The sequence below is a fragment of the Neovison vison genome, chromosome 4, assembly GCF_020171115.1.
Source record: "Neovison vison isolate M4711 chromosome 4, ASM_NN_V1, whole genome shotgun sequence".
In the NCBI taxonomy this organism is placed as follows: domain Eukaryota; kingdom Metazoa; phylum Chordata; class Mammalia; order Carnivora; family Mustelidae; genus Neogale; species Neogale vison.
In genome coordinates this window covers 50264124-50286500 of record NC_058094.1, presented here as the reverse complement: position 1 = coordinate 50286500, position 22377 = coordinate 50264124, and the positions used below count along the sequence as shown (strand labels likewise).

Genomic DNA, 22377 nt, shown 5'->3' with positions numbered 1-22377 from the left:
AACTAGTGAGGTAGACTAAGCGGTATGAAACTCAGTGATAAAAATGTTTTCGCGAAGATGGATGAAGTGTTCTTCAAAGTTCTTGGTAAATAATGATTTTTCAGTGGTCTTAGCACTGTGAAGACTTCTGGAGACTTTAGCAAGACTACAACCACCACTTAGGGTCCTGGTTCAATCCTGCAGAATTAACTGAGAGAGCTGCCCAGAAATGGATGGGACCTGGAATTATAAACCCAAGGTCTGGTAAAATAGCACCCCCAGCAGGGCTGGAGGGTGACACTAACATGAAACCGAGATGCAGGTCCAACCCCCCCACCCCCACCCTCCTACCCACCCCAGCCACCCCCCCACCTCTACCCCCCACCCCCCCCACACCGCCCATGAGGAAGAACTTTCAAAACAATCCCGGAAGAGGTCATATGGAGGACTCCAGGCAGGTGATGAGTCTCACGCAATTTTGTTCACATGTGGCAGTTGAGGTCATTAAATTCTGACATTCATTTGGTGCCAGGATTTAATGTTTTCAAAGAACTGAGTGGGGGAACTCTGGGTCTGGGAGAGGTTGAGGTTACCGAGACCGGAGATTAATCTGCCAGACAAGTGTGTTCCAGGGAAGAGGGCAGCAAGGCAGCTAAGCAAAACATGCGCCGATGAACCGTGGTCTCCCCAACCCAGACCCACCTTCAGTTCCGGCTTGCGTGGAATGAGTTTCACGCATTTTACTAAGAGAAGACAGAAGAGGGAGTGAGGCTGCCTGGGGAATTGAGTGGGACAGAGAGCGTGGGGTCCAGAAGCAACGTGGGGACTGGAGGGAGAGAGGAGGGAGGCAGGTGAGGACAGAAGCCGACTGCGCCTCTCAGCCTACCAGGGCTGGCCTGTGACTACGTGCTTTGTGGCTTTTTAGCGCCATTCACACTCTGTACAACGTACTGTGACTGGCAATCGAAAGACTGTGCAGCGGTGTGTTGCCTCTGATCCCTTTGTTTCCAATGGAGGGAAAAAAAAAAAAAAATCAATGACATCATAATGCTGCAAAACGCGGGACCGAGGATTGAGATTTGAAACTGGATAGCTCTGTGACTGATGACCGGCTTTTCCAGTCTGTGCTCTTGGCAGACGCACCGTTTCTCCGTAGGATCTAACAGTTATTAGCAAGTGGCTAAATAAAACAATTGAAAGAGACAGATGAGCCGCCATTCACTAGTTTTTCTGAAATCTCCTTCCTTCCACCACACAGCTTTGGAACGGAGATGAGCAAATCTTCCAACATCAAAATAATGGAGTTTGAAAGTATCTCTTTTTCAGAAAATCATTTTTCTTCTTTGAACGGAAAGATCCACGCAGTTGTGTGCACCCCCCTTCCCATGTGAGGGGTGGGGAGGTTGAGTCTGGAGTCAGAATGTTGCGAGAGTTAGACTCGATACCCTGCCGGGCCAAATATCTACTACTCCTACCCCCAGGGCAAGTGGAATGAGCATTTCCAGTCTCCCAGGAGAATCTGCTGGCGGGTAATAATCTTTCTTGCCATGAGGTTCTTTTTTATACTTCCCGTCCCTTCCTTTCACCGCAGCTTGATCCTCCTGAAGAGCTGTGAAGACACATTACAGCCTGTGTGAGGGAGATGAGCCCCGCAGCTCAATTTCCAATGTGGCAAAAGTCATGACTGTGAATGCTCAAACTGCCACTGAGATTCTTGGTGGGTCCCCATAGCCATCCATTAAGCTGTCCCTGGAGTTAGGACAGATGGTGGTAACTGCAAATGGGACTTACCAAAAGGTCTGATGATAGCTTTAAGCAGAAATTTCCATTGAGCGTGAAAGCCCTCGCAAAAAGGTAACACAGGAAATTGAGAGGAAATCTGCTTTTTGCCCCAGAGAAATGGAATCCACTGTAGACAGATCTCAGAATAGGAGTGAAGGAGCCTGGCTTTCCTTGGCTTTGAGGTGAATTTGACACTCTTCTAATGGCCAACAAATGATATACTGGAATGTGATACAAATATACTGTAAGGCCTTCATCAGACTGCATGAATGATCATCCTGCTGTATGACTTTTTTAGCTTTGAAGATCTTGGGAAAGTTACTCAATCCCTCTCTGCCTCAATTTCCTATGTATAAAATAGAGAAGATAATTGTACCAACTTCACAGGGAAGTTATGAAGATTAAATATGTTAAAATGCTTAAATAGCATGAAAAAATTAGAAGTACTGGCTATTACCATATATGAGGCATTAAGAGCATATGAGTATTTGCACACATTGACATATGGACTATATGTCTAGAAATCTGGGCTCTGCGGCAGACTTTGCACCTTTGTATTCCTTTCATAAGTTTGAGCAAATTTTGGTACCTTCTATTAGCTCAGAGTTGGTAAATACATATTTGTACCACATTCTCCTTTCCCTTTATATTTCTGTGGCAGACATAGGTTAATTACAAACATCTTACACCCTGAGGCCTGAATCGGTTTTAGAATTCTTATCAACACTTTCTTCCCAGCAGCCACCATCAGCTAGTCAGAACTGACACAAAAATGAAGACCTATTTGACCTCTCAGCTTTAGAGCGTACAAGCTATTAAGGAAATGATTGTTCCCACTCTTAGCCATTTCAGATTGTCCATCACATCTGACCCAGAGCCCTGCTTTGCCACAAGGTTCTCAATGTGGTTGACAGGACACCATAAGATGCTATACTTGAGTGATCCTTGTGCCTCTGTAATAACCCTACACCCTGTAGGAGCTACACCTGGGAAAGGACTATGGCCGATGCCCGATGCCTACTCATGGTCAGGGGACAAAAATATCTTGAGCACTAACTGATGAGTTGCACTCAGACTTCCTTGGGCAGATGGAGGTGAGGAGGTTTGTGTGTGTGCAGGCCAGTGCTTCCTCCCCTGCCATGCACCAACCAACACAGTGTGTTCTTCCTAACCAGGCACTTGCTTTCCAGCCAAGAGCTTCTAGGTGTCTAGGCCCTGGTGGACCAGCACAGTAATTCTGGGCTGCTTTTGCTTCTATTTTTTCTCTTTAAAGGAGGAGAAGAGAATAGCCAAGATAAGTACTATAGACAGATTCTGATTTTTACTGAATGTCAGAGGATTCATCTGCAATTACTGATGAATAGCCTGACCCTATTACATAAGGAAGACTTTTATTTGCTTTTTAATTTTCTGGCAATAAATGAATTTTTAAGAATACTGATAGAATTGTATTATATTTTAGCACACAAGCTGGTCAGTAAAGGAAGATATCTTAGAATCATTTTACAAGTGCTTAGCTCTGATCAAAATCATCTTTTGCTCACATTTAATCATTTACCTTGAAAAAAAAAGCCTGTTTAAATCAGAAGGCCTTGGAATGATGAAAATGTCATGTGGATGTGTTTGGATTACAAATGATTAATGATGAAATATAGACTAAATTTTAAACATCAAACTAAGATTCCTATAATTTAAAAAATGCTATTAAGTTATTTGTAAAATAGCAATGCCACATTATTCCACAAATAATATACAATTGGTTAGCTAAGCATTAACTTACAATGACGTGGGCCACCATCATGGGCCTTTCTGAACTTTGTTTGCATCAGCGTACTTAGAAGCCTGTTAGTGAGCCTAGATATCTTTCCTCAGTCCATTTCTTCCTCTTCTACACATTCTCTCTGGGGAACCCCATTCTCTCCTCTGATGGCATATATTCACTCTGCTTTGTGACATGACTTCCAAATCTGTATTTCCAGCCCTAATATCTTGTCTAAGTTCCGGGCATATATTTCCATCTGTTGCATACCTTCACCAACATAGCCCCGCATGATTTAATTGTTATGGAACAGCTACACCAATCTGTCCCCCCACCTGGACTCCCTAGATCTGTTAACTGGCCATGAATGCAGGAACAATCAGAGCATTCATGGATTAAAAAATAATAATAATGATGGCAGAAATTTACCAGGTATTTATCCATTTATTTGTTTATCTAATTAATTTAATTATCTATTTAGTTATTTACTTATCCAATTCTCACAACAGCCCTCAGAGTTAGGTCTATTATTACCCCATTTTTCAGATAAGATAATTGAGGCACAAAGAAAAATGCCTTACTTTTTCAAGGCCACACAGCCAGAAGATGTTAGAGTCAGAATAGAAACAGGCTGCCTGATTCTAGAAACTGTATCCTTAAGCCCTTTTGAACAGCCACCTTAAATGTAGATCAGGCTTAGGTTGTCATTGCTAAAGAGAATAGATCCCATGGTAGTAATGGTGTTTTTGAAATTTTTACTGCAAAATCATACAAATATCATAGGGGAACATACTTATAAGTCACTTCGGAGTCATAAAAAACTGACTAGTTTTACAAAAACAAGGTAGTTGAAATCTTTCTGCAAAAACACAGTATAGGCCCGAGCACAGAGTAAGAAAGCAGAATATCACCCTGACGGTGAGAATATGGCTTAGCTTGGCTGCAGCATAGAATTTGTAGACTGACATGGCAGAATACAAGAGCTGGGAAGGTACTAGAACAAGATTGTGAATGAACTTTTACTTATATAAAAGGGTTTGGCCTTTACTCTGTAGGTGAATGATGGAAGTAGGGGTATGGGAGTGAGGTGCAGGGGAGTGCCATTTGACAGAATCATTACTGAGAGCCTCCTAATGAAGGAGGCATGACTCTAGGTACCTGAAATAAAGTGAGTTCTGACCTTCAAGGAGTAGAGTGTCTTAGTAGGGGACTTGGAAAATACGCTGGGAATGCTTCATACATCGGGATAAAGTGTTATGAAGCTCTCCTAATCAACTTATGGTACCTTATGAAAAAACACTTCCTAGAAGCACTCAGAAATGCATAATGAGGAGAATTACAGGACCCTATTTGTGTGTAGCTATTTTCGAAAGATGATTCTGCTAGTAGACATGGCTAAACTGAGGAAGGAAGATCATTAAGGAGATTATTCTAATAGCCCACCTAAAGGCTGATGATCACTTGAACTGTAATAATAAGAACTGAGAGGCAAGTAAAGAACTAAAAGGACTTTTGGCAATAGAAAACAGAACTAGGAGGATCTCCTGAAAGTGAATGTCATCGGAAAGAAGTCAAAGAGAAAGCTTATGATCTTTCTAGTTTGGTCACCTGAGTGGCTGATTGGGCCGTTGAGTTAGGGATAAAGAAGAAAAGAATGGAGGAGGCAGACAACAAATTTAGTTTGAATCATGTTAAGTTGAAGGCGCCTACCGTTGTAGATGTATGGTTGGACAGATACAGCCATACGTCATGTATAGAGCGATACTAGACGAAAGTCTGGAAGTATCCAGCATGTGGACGACATGAAAGACCAGATTAGATTTCTCAGTAAAATACAGAAATTGTAAAGAAAGGAAATATGACAATGCCATAAGGCATATAAAAACAAAATAAAGAAAACAAACTAATGAAAGGCAATATACATGAGGCAAGACAGGAGCACGTGGACTTTAGAGCCAGCATGCCTAGGTTCACATCCTAGCTCAGCCACTTTATAGCTTTGTTACCTTAGGTAAGACACTTGGCATTTTGGGATATCAACTTCCTCATCTGTAAAATGAGATCTATCTCAGAGGATATCATGACGTTTAAATAAATCAGTGACTAGAAAGCATTTTTAATAATGCCTGGTCCTCAGTAGATATAATATAGATTTTTTATTGTTAAATGCAAAATGGCATAAATCTGTCAGCTCCAAATATTGATCTTCATTTTGCATTCTATTTTATTCCCTTACTGTGTCTGTTTTTCTGAAGGCTATGGTTTGTTTGTCTTATTCTACTCCTCATTCTAGGGGATCTTGAATGAAGTGTTATTAAATTCACTACCCAGTTCATGTTAAAAGTAAATCTTAGAAAAGATAAAATCAATTCTTTTTTTTCCCACAAAACAATTACCTTGTTTTAAAAAAAAATACAAAACTCCTCAGAAAAACTTCTCTCTGGGCATATCACAATGTACTCATCTGTTTCTAAGGATTACATTGATAAACAATTTTCTCCAAAGGGATGTTTCTCTTGGTAGTTTTTCTTCTTTTACATTTTTTTTTTCACTTTTCAGGGCTAAAATTGCAAAAGTGAGCTTTTCACATATTCAGGCAGTTTCAGGCCTTAGAACTAACAACCTATCTTTTACATAATCTTGACCATCACAGTCTGCTCTGTACTAGGAACTCTAAGTATATAATCTCATATTCTTCTCAACAACCTCTTAAGTTGGCTGTGATGTTGGTTGTATAATTAATGAGAAAAGATGTAAAAATCTCTGAATCAACTCCAGGCTGGGCAAGTTATGTCTGTGTAATAAAACCATAACTGGTTTTGGTTTGGTTACAAAACAGAGCATCGTTCTAAGTGGGCCAGTTATCATTTCCCTCTACACAATGTGTCATTGTTTTGAAGACAGGATTGAGACAGGATTGCCTGATGGTAGTTCCTTACAGATTTCCTGCTCTGTGTCACCACTGTAAATGTTTAGGCAGTGGGGAGGGGTCCAGGTACCTAGAGCTCATCTTCAGTGGCTTAGGATGACTAATGGACAATGATCTTTCTTTTCTGTTCAGCTCATAGAACATCAGCCAGCACCTCTCCTGAGCCATTAGAAGATTTAACACAGAACTTTCAGGAGCTTCTTGTCTAGGAAGCCTTACAAGTTTAACATTCTTACCAGTCTTAAAACTTAAAGCTAGACATTGACTATTGTTCTAAGACTATGTCATCATAATAGAGATAATAAGTAACAGAAGCTTAGTGACAGGACTGTCCCTGTAAAATGAAGGTATCAGGATTAGCATTATGAAGGAATTAGATAAACTAAGATAAATAGATAAATAAGATCTTAAATCACAGAAATAGATCACACAGAGAAAAGGAAAAAAAAAATAATATTCTGGTATAGAAAGAGAATGTTTCAAGACACCAAAGCAAAAGAGATTTGCTTAGGGAGTGAGTAGACAAATTTCCTGGAGTAAAGTGGTTAGTAAGAGAGGTGATAAAGACCAACATGGAAGGTTAGCATGAGGCATGTTTGTGACAAGCTTTCAAATGACACACTAAAAAGTTTAGGCATCATCCCATGGCTATCAAAATTGTTAAGAACAAGGGTGACATGAAAAGAGCATTGTAGGGGAGTTGATCTGTCAGTAGTAGGTGCAGAGAATTGGTGACATAGAGAAGGAATTCAAATTATTCTGAACTTCTGATTCTGAAACAATATTTTGATATGTATTAAAATAAAGAGTGTCTATTTTGAAAGGTTGTTTCCAGCTCCTTCCAACAACACATCACAGGTGTAGTTTTCCTGTAAAAGCCATATGTAAATATTTCCAAATTGTGGACATGCGGTCACAGTCCTTATTCCAATGACTCATCTTGCAGCTGGAGCACAAAATCAGCTTGAAACAATATGTAAATGAATAAACATGACTGTGTCCCAGCAAACTTCATTTATGGGCTCTGAAATTTGAATTTCAGATAATTTTCAGGTGTCACAAAACATTATTCTTTTGTGATATTTTTCAGCCATTTAAAAAATGTCCACTTATGAGTGTAGCATAACCACAGAGATGTTAAATCAATCACTATGTTGTACACCTGAAAGTAACGTAAGATTATGTGTCAACTAGACTCAAATAAAAACGAAATGTAAAAATAGTTCTCAGTTTGTGGGTTATATACAATCAGGTGGTGAGCAAGAATTGGCCTGTAGACCAGGGTTTGCCAACCCCTGGTTTATAAAATATCAATCAGAATCTCAATCCAGTATCACTTTGAAAACTCTGAATTTTCCCCTGAATTCTTCTCTTGAACATCTGAGAGAAAATAATGGAAAGGAGTGAAGGGGTAGAAGTGGAAGGAGACAATTAACTAGTTAGTGGGACTAACCATATTAACCACTGGTTTCAGTGGGGCAACATATGTCCTTATATGACCCAATCCAATAACGGCAGCTTATCTGAAGCCTTTGGGGGTGGGGGGCGGGGAGAAAATCAATAAGTAAATACTACTCCAAATACATTCTGAACTCAGTATTTTAGTAATTGTACGGGGAAAAGGCAAGACGGTGGGTCTTTCTTTTATTCACATTGTTTACGATACCTTGAATGAAAGTAACACCTTGCAGTCCTCAAACAAATGATATGAGTGGGGGCATTGTGTGAAACCCTGTGAAGCTGGAACAACGGTGACAAAGAATTTACATTTGGAGAGAACAGCCAGGCTGAGGTAAGTAGTGAGAATTAGCCTGGGAATCGAGTGAAGGAGATGCAAGTCACAGAAAGAAGAAATTGACAGGACATTGCTAATTGAGACGTGGGAGATGAGAAAGAGAAAGGAGTCAAGATAACTCCGTTTTCTTTTGCTGAATTAGTTGATGTCGCTAAGAAACAGGCAGCAGTGAGAGGCTAAGAGAACACTACAGGCTGCAGGAAACGGTTTAAGTTTTGCTGAGAAGAAAGTACGGGAGAGGTCATACTGTCATGTCACTGATGAGCCAAACAAATCAACGGTCGCCTGTGTCACATACATAGAATCCTCCTCATTTCTTTAAGGCAACTTCTTTTGATTGATCCCACTGGTCGTGTCTTACAAAACAAAGCATGTCCAAGTAGATTTCAGTATTTATCTTCCACTTTTTCCCCCTTAGTTCTGCGGGCACAACAAACACATGATATGGCAAAGAATTTACCAGGAGGTGCAAATAAAATCAGAATTTGAAAAAGGAAAAGATTGCGTAAATGTACATCTCCAAACTCTGAGTTGTTTTTTGTTTCTTAAGATTTTATTTATTTATTTATTTATTTATGAGAGAGAGAGAGAGAGAGGGAGAGCACAAGCACAGGCAGACCAAGTGGCAGGCAGAGGCAGAGGGAGAAGCAGGCTCCCCGCCGAGCAACGAGTCTGATGTGGGACTTAATCCCAGGACTCTGCGATCATGACCTGAGCTGAAGGCAGCTGCTTAACCAACTGAGCCACCCAGGCGTCCCTGAGCTTTTTTTTTTATTATTAGTTTCAGAGGTAGAATTTAGTGATCCATCAATTGCATAGAACACACAGTACTCATCACATCATCTCAAACACCATGATTCAGATAAAAATGTCTTTAATATTTGCTTACATTTAACCCATAATCATATGTTAAGAGTCTTACATAAAGGGGCATCTGGTTGGCTCAGTCATTTGAGCATCTGTCTTCGACTCAGGTCATGATCCTGGAGTACCCGAATCGGCCTGTGTTGGTCTCCCTGCTCAGCGGGGTGTCTGCTTCTTCCTCTGCCCTTCACCCTGCTCAGGCTCTTTGGTTCTCACTCCTGCTCTCTCATATAAATAAATAAATTTTTTAAAAAAGAAAGAACATACAAAAATGAAGTGACCAATACCCACCTATACCAACTGGTCTCCTTAATTATCAATTAAGAAATATTAGAAGTGGAAAGTTTCCTCATTGATTTGCTTTTTACAAAGAAATTAATTTATGAAATAAGAAAATTAACTGGAAGACTTCTAACCTATTTTATAATGAGAAAAATAATTCCCAGGAAGTCTTTTAAGTTGCTTGCTCAAAATGCCACAACTAATCAGAGGCTTCAGAATTGGAGACATTAAGAGGAGGCCTTAAGATCCTAAACATGACCTGACTCCCTCCTCCGCTGCCACTCACCCCCAAATGTGCTGCTTTTGGTAAACGACGATGAATGTCATGCTGCTTCTCTCTTCATTACAGAACATTTACCGGAATAAATTACTCAGCCTATATGTAACTAAATACATTATAAATTATTTTACTACTACAACAGCTATAAATAGATATATCAAAACTTCTACAAATTACTGTAAGAACAAGAGAAGTGGATATAGAGAGTGCGAATCAGAATTAGACTAACAGTATTATTATTTTAATGTATCATTTAAATGTTACATTCCCATTCCAAAATGTCTCTCATTACCTTCTGCATTAAGCCAGCCAGAATTTGAATTAGTCCAGAGTAGATCTTCATATATTATTTACAGCTTATTATTAGTGCTAAAGTGTACATTTTCAGCCAAACAAGTATAACAATTTTGTCAGATTTCTATAAAAGCAAATTTTAAGTGTATAGCAAATTGTTATATTAAAAATAGTTTTTCATGTTTTTTCATAGACTTGAGTCAAAGGAGCCTTTCCTGTCTGTTGGGTGAGTATATGTCTAAATATTTTAAATCTCAGTTCTTTAATCGACTTTTTAACAAGGTCTTCTGGGATGGTGTTATCAGTCATGCAATTCCATATTCCAAGTCATTCCATATCATTGGATGCGTCATATCTCCAGCAACACTGTTATCTACATTTTATAAAGACTTAACCAAAATGTTCACAAAGCTATTTTGTGACCTTGGAAATTCAGCAAATGAATGCATAGAAAAGCCTGCATCCTCTAAAAAATTCAAACGAGATATACAGTAATTTCCTCTATTCTCGTCATGTACAGATAATGTTCAGATTGGTCTTACAAATTCCTCTGAACCACAGCTTCGTGATAATCTAGTCTGTACTCATTTTTTTTTTTACTATTTTCCTGTTTCCTTTTAATCTACCCTCATGTTTCTTCCTCCTTTTTCCCTAAATCTGTCTTCAAAATCTGTATCTATCCTTTCTCCTTTTCTCCCATTTCACTGTTATTTCTCCTCTCCCCCCACACTGATTGCTTCTCTGAACACAAAGCTGAGGAACAGCACACAGATTAAGTAAAGCCAACACTAGCCTCCTCGGGTAGTAATTTGAGTCACAATACGTGTTCTAATAATAATATATTGTTGACAAGAATACACATGTACTTTTTCAGGCATTTTGCTAATTAAGAGCCAGCAAAGTTGTTTTTACTGGTCTACCAAATAATCCTTTGACTAACATATTAAAATGTCTCATTAGGGGACTTTTACAGGCTCAGCATTATAGCTGATGTTGTAAAGATTCAAAAAGTGCTGGAAGATATTATAGCTTAAAGACAATCATGCCATAGTTGATGGGGAGCAAAAATCACATACCGGCAGCCACTATACTCGTGCTTAATGACCAGAAACTTGGGATGGGGTAGGTTTTTAAATGATCACATTAGTTTTCTTTTATTACTTTATTCATAGTCCTTGAATATTTCTGTCACTCCTTGAGCAACATGGTTCCCTTTCCCCTTCTACTCCTCATAAAAGCTTTTGAGAAAGCCAGTTGAATCATGAGAATCAAAATAATTGTTAGGGATGCTAGGAGAGAAAAAGTGGAGTAGATGCATTTATTGGAGGATTTAAAAAAAATGAAAGGTCAAGTTGATCTTGTCCAAAAAATCATTAGAGCATGCTTCTTTCCCTCATTGATCATCAGCTCCTATTGTTAAAAATCTTTAAGCCTGAAGAAATCTTTTATTTTGAATGCATATGTGTCCTGCCCTCAAGTCAAGAGGGCTGAAATAGCTTCCCTTCATGCCTCACTTAATGCAGTTTCTCTGCAGCATTTCCTGTTCTCCCAACTTCTTTGAGATGGAATTCATTTTTTAATTTCATACCTCTATTTTACAAGGGCAGACCCTAAGTAATCTTTGTTTTAAACATATCGGGAGTTTAAAACTTTGTATTAGAGCCCTGAAAACCAAGTTTCCACTGAAAAAATGACCTATAACTCAAAAATACCCACAATGGAAAAATTGGCATGGCAGTAGGAAGAGGGGGCTGTTCCTTAGATGGGTCTTAAAAGTAAAGTGGGGTAAAAAATGCAACCCAAATGGTTTTGTGGACTGGATAATTTATTTTTTTTAAAGATTTTATTTATTTATTTGACAGACAGATCACAAGTAGGCAGAGTGGCAGAGAGAGAGGAAGGAAGCAGGCTCCCTGCTGAGCAGAGAGCCGGATGCGGGGCTTGATCCCAGGACCCTGGAATCATGACCTGTAGCCCACTGAGCCACCCAGGTGCCCCTGGACTGGAAAATTTAATATAAAACTGAACTTCTCCATTTTTTTTCCAAGAAAGTTATTTTAAATAAAATTGTATACTTTGGATACTTCACCTCTTAGTGAAGAGGATAGGATGATTGTGAACATAATGGACACATATGAGACTACCAGGTGGATGTAGTCTAATAGAGTACCATTATTCAAATTTGTGACTTTCAATCTGTCACTTATCAAAAGGAATTAATGCATGGTCTATGGTTTTGATATGAGTTGACCTGTAAGTCCATAACATTGAGTTTTTCTAGGACCCTGAATGGCTCACATTAATTTTAATTCTATGTGCAATAAAAAGCATATTAATGAATAGATCTGCGCTAAATATTGCATACTTCAGTCCATTGCCTGTCAGTGTCCTAAAGCACTTAATACGTACTTCTAGAAATTGCTTTTCCCTTTGTAGTGTCTGACACTTAAAAGCCATGTTGTATTGGTTTAGGTGAATACTTGAACCCCCAAGTTTTGGGTTCTTACTTGTGATATAGAGATTAAATAAGATAATTCAGATCAAGTAGGTAGCACTGTTTTGGACATATAATTGTTCATAAATGTTAGCTTCTATTACAGATGTGGAAGGTATACTCATTTATAATACTCCAAAGAATCAATCTGAGAGCTCCGAAGGAATTTGGAGAATAAAACTCACTTAAACAGGGGATTCTTTGACTTACATGCGGAAACAAAAAATGTTTTTATAATGGAGAGGAAAAAAACAAAAATTGTGAATGGAATAAGCTATCAAACAAGATGAGTATAGATAATTGTTTTTAATTTTTATGATAAAAACTAATAATTGTCATTTAAATTTTTAAATGGAAAGAAATAGTGATAGGCTTAAAATGTGTATCTCTTCTTAACATAAATTAGGAGGCGAAATTCTTCTTTTCCTAAATGTGATATAATCATTAATTTTGAATAAAAATTTTAAATGTCATAGCATAAATTCAATCTGAATATGCCAATGGAAAAATTTGTCAAAGTTATAATACAGGAAATATTTGCTTATGGAAAAAGATAATGGAATTGTGAAAGGAAGTTAAGTGAAATCTCAGATCTCAGACCTTCAACTTAAGATTGATATGAGAGGAGCTTTCATTCACATGCACTGGTAAATGATTAATAAAATAATTGTCATTAGGAAAAAAAATACTTTAGCCCAGAGTGAGGCAGGAAGGTTCATCCCAGGTTCTGATTCTGTTTACCCAGGGTAGGACAATTAATGCAGTTTCCCAAGGCTGTCAAGCCACGCCTGGAAACCACTGTCTACATCATGGTTGTGTCCTCCATTGCTCCGTCTCCTACAGACATACACAGATTATTCTTACAGACATCTACGGTCTCTGGAACTTTTTAAGAAAATCTTTGAAATATAACTTTCCTCAGTCTTTCCCTGTTTGGGGTTCATATGGTGGAGGTAAATACATTGATCTAGAACTCTCTTGGAATTCATCCATCGGAGACCAGGATAACATGTATAGAGACCAGATAGTATACCATGGAAGCTTCCGTGATGCACAAGGAGCACACTACCTGTGCTCTGGTGCATCAAAACTCATTCTGATGTTGTCCCAGACCTAAGGCTGAAAATTTATTCAATATTAAATTGTTAACAATATAATTTAAATATTTAATAAATAATTGTTACCTCACATTGATTAAAATGTTATATTATAAATATGTGTATATAATATGTGCATTGCATATATTGCACTTATTATAAATATATACCTAAATATTTATATTATACATAAAATACATTCAAACAATAGACTTAAAAATTAAAATTCTTCCCCATCTCACTCACCCAACAGTAAAACACATCAGTTAAGCAAACTTGTTCTTTAGTGTGGAGCTTAGGTTTGAGTGCTACAAGAATACGAAGCCCATGATATGCTACTCACCCTCGAAATGTTCCATTTTAGAGTGATTAAGAAAACTGTTCTGGAAAATGTTTCCTTTTATGTGGCATCAGATAGATTCTGATTTTGGAAATAAGCTGAGAGAAAATAGGCATCAAGTTTGCATTTAGAAAAGTGAAGAAGAAGCAAGTGATCATCTCAATTAAGATTCTAAGATATAAATCTTAGTTTAAAACCAGTCTTGCCTTGAAAAAGCTTTTACAGCTTTTTAATGAAAAATACAGATGAGGGAAGGGAAGCTCCTGTTCATTTGATGTTTAAGATTCACAGTGTAAAAGGGCATGTCAAGACGATGCCTGAGTTCTCTTCAAGTACAAGTTACTGTTGACACTTTGCAGACACTGAGCCATTTTAAAAATATACTCAGGGCACTAAATGAAATTTTCCATGTGAATTATTTTTTCTTACCTCTTCAGCATGAAGCTGACCTTTTAAAAGAAGCCTTTAATATGAATCTGCTGTATTTTGGAATTGAAATTTTGGTACATATCAATATTTCAGCTGATGAATTTTTGCATGAGTAGCTTTGTTATGAGGATTATTTATTGAACGGGTAAAAAAAAATGTTCAGACTTCTTTCACTGTATTAGGATAATACAATAAATAATAAACAACTCTGGGGTGCCTGGGTAACTTAGTTAAGCACCTGACTTTCTTGATTTCCGTTCAGATCAGGATCTTAGAGTTGGGAAGAGGAGGGATGGAAGCCTGAGTTGGGCTCCGTGTTCTGCAGGGAGTCTGCCTGAGTTTCTCTCTCTCCTCCCTCTTCCCCTCTCCTTGCTCTCTCTCTAAAATAAACAAACAAACAAATAAATAAATAAACTCCGATTAATTTTAAAGTGAAATTGATAAAGCTCGGAATTATTATTCCCTCGAGTTTGTCTGAGAGGTATTCAAAACACACCAAGGATAAAAATAGCAAAATTACTATATTTATCTCCATGGAGGCTCAGTGAGCGAGCTAATCATGACCCAGTCAAGCCTACATCTCCTGTATCCCCTGAGAGGTAGTGGACCCATTCTAAGTCTAAACAAGAGGCAATGAGCATTGCCAGGACAGCAAAGCTCGCCTTACATCTAAAATTGATCCTCATATAATTGCTAGTAACTATATATTTAAAAATAATTTTGCTTGGGGGAGATTTTCCCCCTTTTATTTCCAGTCTTGGAACTGAATTTGCATATTCAATATACTTCTGCTGTTACTATGAAGATGTTATTGAATCTTGACACTCTTATTAGGTCCACATTTATACTGTTCTATTTTTGTCCAGGTTTTGTGTGAGTCCTTCTATTTACTAACAGATGCTATACATTGTTATATTGTTAACTACCTATTTTAAGAGCTTAAGTTCTTTTTTTTTTTAAGATTTTAATTTTTTTGTTTGAGAAAGAGACAGAGAGACCACAAGCAAGGGCGGGGGGGCCGGGCAGAGGGAGAAGCAAGCTCCCGCTAAGCAGGCAGCCAGAGGCGGGGTTCAACCCCAGGACCCTAAGATCAAGGCCTGAGCTGAAGGCAGATGCTTAAGTAACTGAGCCACCCAGGAGCTCCTAAGAGCGTAAACTCTGTAATTTGATTTCCTTGGTTTGAATTCCATTTTGTTACTTCCTAGCTAGGTCCCTTGAGCAATTTGTTTAACTCTTCTGAGCCTTATCTCCTCACCTGAGGTAAAAACTTACTCTTAGGGCTGTTTTGAATGAGATAATATTGCAAGGAGATTAGAACAGTGTCTGACACAATAAACAGGAAGTAAATACCAACTATTATCAATATACTATGCAGCAATTAAGTTATATGAGGTTTTATAAAAGTTTTATAAAAAAACAAATTTTTTTATTTGTTTAGACTGAGACAGTGCTACCACGAAATTATGAATAGTTTTTTCATAAGGAGTAAGTGCCACCGAATGATAGAAATGTCAACTAATTAAATCCCAAATACCTGAATATCCAATTTCTGGTAATGCAGTTGAATTTTGGGAATAGAGTTCAAAAGACAGTAATTCAGTACAGGAATGAAAGCCTGCCTTACTCGGGAGATCTTTGAGAAAGATAGACAAGAAAGAGTAAAATAGCATTAAGACAGGAAGACAATTCCAGAAGGTACTTTGATCTATAGAAATATCACATACAAAATTAAAAACTTTAATAATAGAAGCATGAAAAAGGCAAAAAGCAATACCAGTTTAAGGATGGTTTCAGCTGAGCATCAAAACGTAAGACAGAATTATATGACTGCTGTAAAATCATTTAGGAATTAAGAGGTTATCTTAATTTAAGAACTGAGAAGTTGAAGAAAATGGCCAGATTATCAAGAAATTTTTCTAGACAAAAAGTAGGACCTGAGTTAATCCTCAAGGTGAGGTTAAAAATTCAATATAAGATTGAGAGAGGGAAGAAGGTGAGCTCCTTTTCCATTCTATGGATTCAGTGGAGTCATTGGATTATTGTATGTTTGCTTGTCTATTTTGTTTTTAACTGAAGAGTGATGTTATCCAAGGTGGGGTCATAGTAGAGCCATTTAGAAAGCTGCCTCAATAGTCCAGGCATGGCTTGAAAAGACCCATGACTTGAGCAGAATGAAATCACCTCACACCTTTTACAATGGTTATTATCAAAAAGATCAAAGCTAATAAATGCTGGTGATGATGTGGAGAAAAGGGAACCTTGTGCACTGTTGGGGAGAATGTATATTGGTGCAGCTACCACAGAAGACAGTGTGGCAGTTCCTCCAAAATACAAAAATAGAACTCCCATATAATTCAGCAATTCACTTTTCCGAGTATTTATCCAAAGGAAATGAAAACACTAACTTGAAGAGATACCTGTGTCCCCATGTTCATAGTAGCATTATTTACCATAGCCAAGACAACCTAAGTGTCCATTAACAGATGAATAGACAGAGAAAATATTATATATATGAAATATTATTTAGGGCACCTGGGTGGCTCAGTGGGTTAAGCTGCTGCCTTCAGCTCAGGTCATGATCTCAGGGTCCTGGGATCAAGTTCTGCATCAGGCTCTCTGCTCAGCAGGGAGCCTGCTTCCTCCTCTCTCTCTCTGCCTGCCTCTCTGCCTACTTGTGATCTCTGTCTGTCAAATAAATAAATAAAATCTTAAAAAAAAAAAAAAGTAAATATTAGGCGTTATCAAAAGAAAGTAACTATGTGAGGAGATGGATATGTTTGTTGTTTTTTTTTTGTTTTTTTTGTTTTTTTTTTAGGAGATGGATATGTTAATTAGCTTTCATTAAGGCAGTCATTTCACAGTGTGTATGTATGTCAAAAAGTCACGTTGCAGAATTTAAACATATACAGTTTTCATTTACTAAGGTCTGTAAAGAAAAAACAATGGGAAGGAAGATCCTGATGAAAATAACCTTTTTTGGAGAATATTAGAATCAGAATCAGTGACTGATGGAGGGATGCCTTAGAGGTTTCTCAGCTGGACTTTGTGGGATCATGGTAAGAGTATGACCAGCTAAAATCAGAACTAAGGGAAGGTTAACAAGAAACTGTCCCTGAGCTCTTAAATACGCCCATCTGACATCCTGAAGCCGCTCATGGCCAACTCAATCGCTATCTCTCGATAGCGTGGTTTCAGTTTTTCTGTGAGTCTCCAGGGAAAAAGGGATAAAGGGATAAAGCCAATTTTCCTCTTCTAAAAATCTATTTTTTTATTTGTTTAGACTGAGACAGTGCTATCATGAAATTAATGATTCCTTTAGCAACTGCACTTGTTTCATTTTTTCCCAAGGCCCTCCAGGCTGCTTCTCTGGAAAGAACACAAAGTTTCCACGGCGCTATTTTTGTAATCTAAAGCAGTTGTGCTCTCAGGCCTGATGCTACAACTGTAATTTTAATTTATCAACCTGCCACTCAGGGAAATGCTGTAAAAACATTTGAAAGCTTAAACCCATTATTTATTTCTGCACCTGTCAATGCCACTCTTCTGTACTTGTCAAAACCATTTAAACTGCACTATGATGGCATATACAATATCACCGATAAATTGGGTCATCAATCATGTATATATATATTTTGACAGTGGTGTCTTGAATGCATAGGTTCCAGAATGCATTTTTAAGGAGCAAGAATTCATTACTCTCCAATAATAAAATAGAGTAGAGTCATCAAAAACAGTCTTCCTCAGTCCTTACCATTTGAAAATGTCTTAGGCCACAGAGAGACTCGTGGTGACTGAAATGATTTCTTCAGTGAAATGTTCTCCTCGGGGAAAAGAAAGTAATTGCAGATTATAGCAGGCAGGAGTATAGTGTTACTTAGAGGGAAGAAAATACATAGGATCATTAAATAGATTTATTTAAGTTCTGCTTATAAAGAAAGCACTGGTGCAGGACTTTAGAGCTGATGATATTTCAAAAGAGTGTTATCAGCACTTCCACCACTGTCTAATTCATTCATATAATAAAGTGTCACATTAAGCCAAATGTCACAGTTCATATCAGTTTTACTTTGAGAATTGGTATTATTATATATCCTAGGCAACCTCTCCCCCAGAATTTATATGAGATCTTTGATCATAATAAATTAAGGTATTTAAAAGTCAATCTATCATTTGATATCTATTTATGTAGAGAGAGAGAGTGAGAGAGAGAGAAATTCAACTATTAAACCCATTCAACTCATTAACAAATCTGATGTCATACAGGTTATATGTATATTTAAGATAAGAATGCTGTTAAAAATATAACTTAAATAATATTGGTTAAATAATCATACTGCAGCCTCTAAACTCTGAGTCATAGCAATCCTCACTATTTAATTATTCTAAAAAGGCAATGCCTAATGAGAAGTCCTTTAAAATCTACAAGGATTTATGATCATTTCATATCATACAATTTTAAATTAGCCAAACTAATTTGTAGACATCGAATACTCATACATGAGAAATTAAACTTGTCATACATAAAATCTCACTCATGAGAAGATCTAATCCTATATGATGTTACAGAATCAAATTTAAAACAATCAAAACTCTGATAGGTATACTAACTTACACAAATACCACTGTTTCCTTAATACCACAAGCACTGTTTTTGAGGAACATGAGATTTTAAAGTATCCAGCTGCATTGAAAGGGTGAGCATATAGTCTGACCAATAAAAGATAAGTGTATTTAGGTATGCATATGAATAAAACAGAAATGGTGGCTCTGATTATTTAGATGTTATATGTAGAAATTCTACAAGAAGAGAGCATTGAATACAGTTGGAAATAAGACCTCAGTTTCATATACTTTTAAAATCTGTCCTGAAAACACTCACTAGAAATAAATGTTCAAAATAATAAATGCTTGATTTCACTCAGTTAAAATCAACCCACCTTCAAGGAAATAAAACTAATTAACTTTACTTGAAGATAATAAACTCCTTTTCCAGGGCGCCTGGGTGGCTCAAGTCAGCTAAGCATCTGACTCTTGGTTTCAGCTCAGATCATGATCTCAGGGTTGTGAGATCAGGCCCTGTGTCTGGCTTCACACTCAGCACAGAGTCTGCTTGAGATTCTCTCTCCTTTCCCTCTACTCCCCTTGCTCTTGCTCTCTGTCTCTCTCTCAACTAAATAAATCAATCTTAAGAGGAAAAAAAAAACATTTATTTTTCCTATTTTTAAATATACCTAAAGCGTTTTCCAATGGAATTGTACTTGCTTTATCTAAATAATTTCTTGGCAGGATTAGCCCTTCCTAAAGGATTCAAAGTATTGATTAGCCTTTATTTTCCATAGTTCAATGAATCTATACTGATTCTTATGTAGAGAAAATAGATATTATAATTATTTCAATACTGGAAAACTAAGACACAGAGATGTGATGTAATCTCCATAAAGACACACAGCATATTAGTAGTCATTTTGGAATGGAGTCCAGCCTCGGGCTTTTGCTTAAAGAGCTGTCAATTTCATTCACACTTTCATTCTGCCTTCTAAGTTTCATATTCATCTGAATCATCACGAACATCCACATAATATCTTAATTATTCAGGAAAATAATATGTACATAAAAAGTTATTTATTGCTTCCAGAGGCAGTGTGAATCCCAGATTTGCATTATGAAAAATGCTGGCAAAAGTTTTAAAGCCTCACTTCACAATTAAATTCTGTTCATCCAGCCAAGAATGACTGATCTTTTTTTCATCAATCTCAAAATGTGACCTTTTCAACACCCTTAATGACATTTTCAAAGTACAGAATAGTTTTGTTTCAAAAGATTCCCTACTTAATTTTCCAGAACAAATCAGTTATCACAGTATAATCGATAGCTACCCAATATTAGCAAAAGCCAAGGCTTCGCTTAACGCTTTTGGAGCTTATCAGGGCGGAAAATGCATTGAAGATCTGTATTTTGGCATGCCAACTAAAATAGATATTAAAATGAAAAATCAATCCCAAATGTTTCATATTTTTAGAAAAATTATTTCCTTGGTAAAATTTTAATTAGATCACATTCAGAATTTACCATTAGAACCTGCAGGCCACGTTCAACTTCAAAATAAGTAACAGTGCCTCTGGTTTAACTCAACAGTAGACTACCCTTAACTGTAACTTCCTCTTAGCTTCAAAGAAAAGCAATAAAAAAGATGAAACACTTGATAAGACATTTCTCCCAGATCTTGTTAAATTATTGTATCATGCAAGTGGTATTTCAATGAAGTAGATGTTATAGCCCAGCTGGATACTAAAAATCTTGAAAGCCTTTTAAAAAAAGTGAGGCTCTCTAGGGGCGCCTGGGTGGCTCAGTGGGTTAAAGCCTCTGCCTTCCACTCAGATCATGATCCCAGTGTCATGGGATCGAGCCCCATCGGGCTCTCTGCTCTGCAGGGAGCCTGCTTCCTCCTCTCTCTCTGCCTGCCTCTCTGCCTACTTGTGATCTCTGTCTGTCAAATAAATAAATAAAATCTTAATAAAAAAATAAAAAATAAATAAAAAGTGAGGCTCTCTAAAGAAGTTATTTTTAAAACATGTTTCTTAATCATGGGCCTTTGATTATCAACACCAATTTCAGGAGGCCCATGACATGCTGACTCCTCCAGGTTCCCATGTCAGACCACCAAGTCAAAGACTAGGGGGCTTCCCAATGAATGAAAGCATTCATTTCTAATTTTCTTCAGTTACCAGTTTTTCATTCGAAGTTCATAAGAAAAAATTTGATAGCATCACTGCCATTTGTACAATGAACAACTGTCTAATTTCATTAAGTGCATTGATTCATTATTTGAAGGAGGCTCTAAATGTGTGTGTGCAAAATATTATGTGATAACAATGTCAGCTGCTATTTGAAAACCAGCCTACTAGACAGAAATAGTTTGCTGTTAACTGTGACTGAATATTGAACTTTCCTTCTATATTACAAAGATCACAACATAAAACTATCATTTTGGGGGAATTTAGTAAAGTAAAACTTTACTGTTCACAATGGCAGATGAAGGGTGGCATCAAATTATTTAGACTTAATTGTTCAATATATTTAAAACATTCTGCAATTCACGTTATTTTTTAGGACATTGCTAATTGCCTAACATTTAAACGTTCAAAGTACAAACCAGAGATTAAAAAACAAGAAGTGGGGGCACCTGGGTGGCTCAGTGGGTTAAGCCTCTGCCTTCAGCTCAGGTCATAATCTCAGGGTCCTGAGATGGAGTCCTGAAGCATCTAGCTCTCTGCTCGGCAGGGAGCCTGCTTTCCCCCAGCTCTTCCCTGCTTACCTTTCTGCCTACTTGTGATCTCTCTGTCAAATAAATAAATAAAATCTTTAAAACAAACAAACAAAACAAGAAGTAGATTTTATTATTCCATTTCATTCTAATCAAGATCCAGGATCTTTTTTCTTTATTTCTGAATATCAATTTAATTATACTTGGATGAGAATTAATCTATTCAGTACAAAATTCTTCTCGAATCATATTGCTAGGTGTAAAGTAAGGTACAAAGATGGACTAGAGCAATGTTTCTCATAGTGGATTCACTAAACCGGTCAGTCTGTGAACTCTTTTTTTACCAGGGTGATTACAGAAGTACAAAAAGGAAGAGAAAGCATTTAGAAACTGCATTTTTATGTCACTTTGACATCTAAGTATACAATTTGGTATTAAATGAAATTATCAGTCAGTGATGAACGGGAAATTTTTAAAATAAAAAGCTAGTCCTTCACTACAGTAATTGAGAAGTTATAGACAAGTCTAAGTCTTTGCCGTTAAGGACCTTACCGTCTACGAAGAGGTATCTAATATAAGGCATGACTTGGCAGCTCTAATCTGCTAAAGAAGATAAAATAAAAATAAGCAAATATTTGTGATGTGGGGCATTACTTGATAATTCTTGAAGGACAAGTTATAAACGAAAAGTCATGATATGACCCAGGCAGGTTCAGTTTCTATTGAAGATAACTAGTAGTACTATTTGGCTGCACCAAATGTATCTTAGAAGTGACACTGAATGACATA

General features: G+C 37.3%; 1 protein-coding gene across 1 annotated transcript in view; it reads left to right on the top strand.

Moving 5' to 3' along the window:
* Window positions 1–22377, top strand: part of RALYL (RALY RNA binding protein like) — a 695589-nt gene that overhangs the window by 573548 nt on the left and 99664 nt on the right. The window contains 1 exon segment of the mRNA XM_044245381.1: window positions 10158–10190. Coding sequence (XP_044101316.1) covers window positions 10158–10190 — 33 coding nt within the window.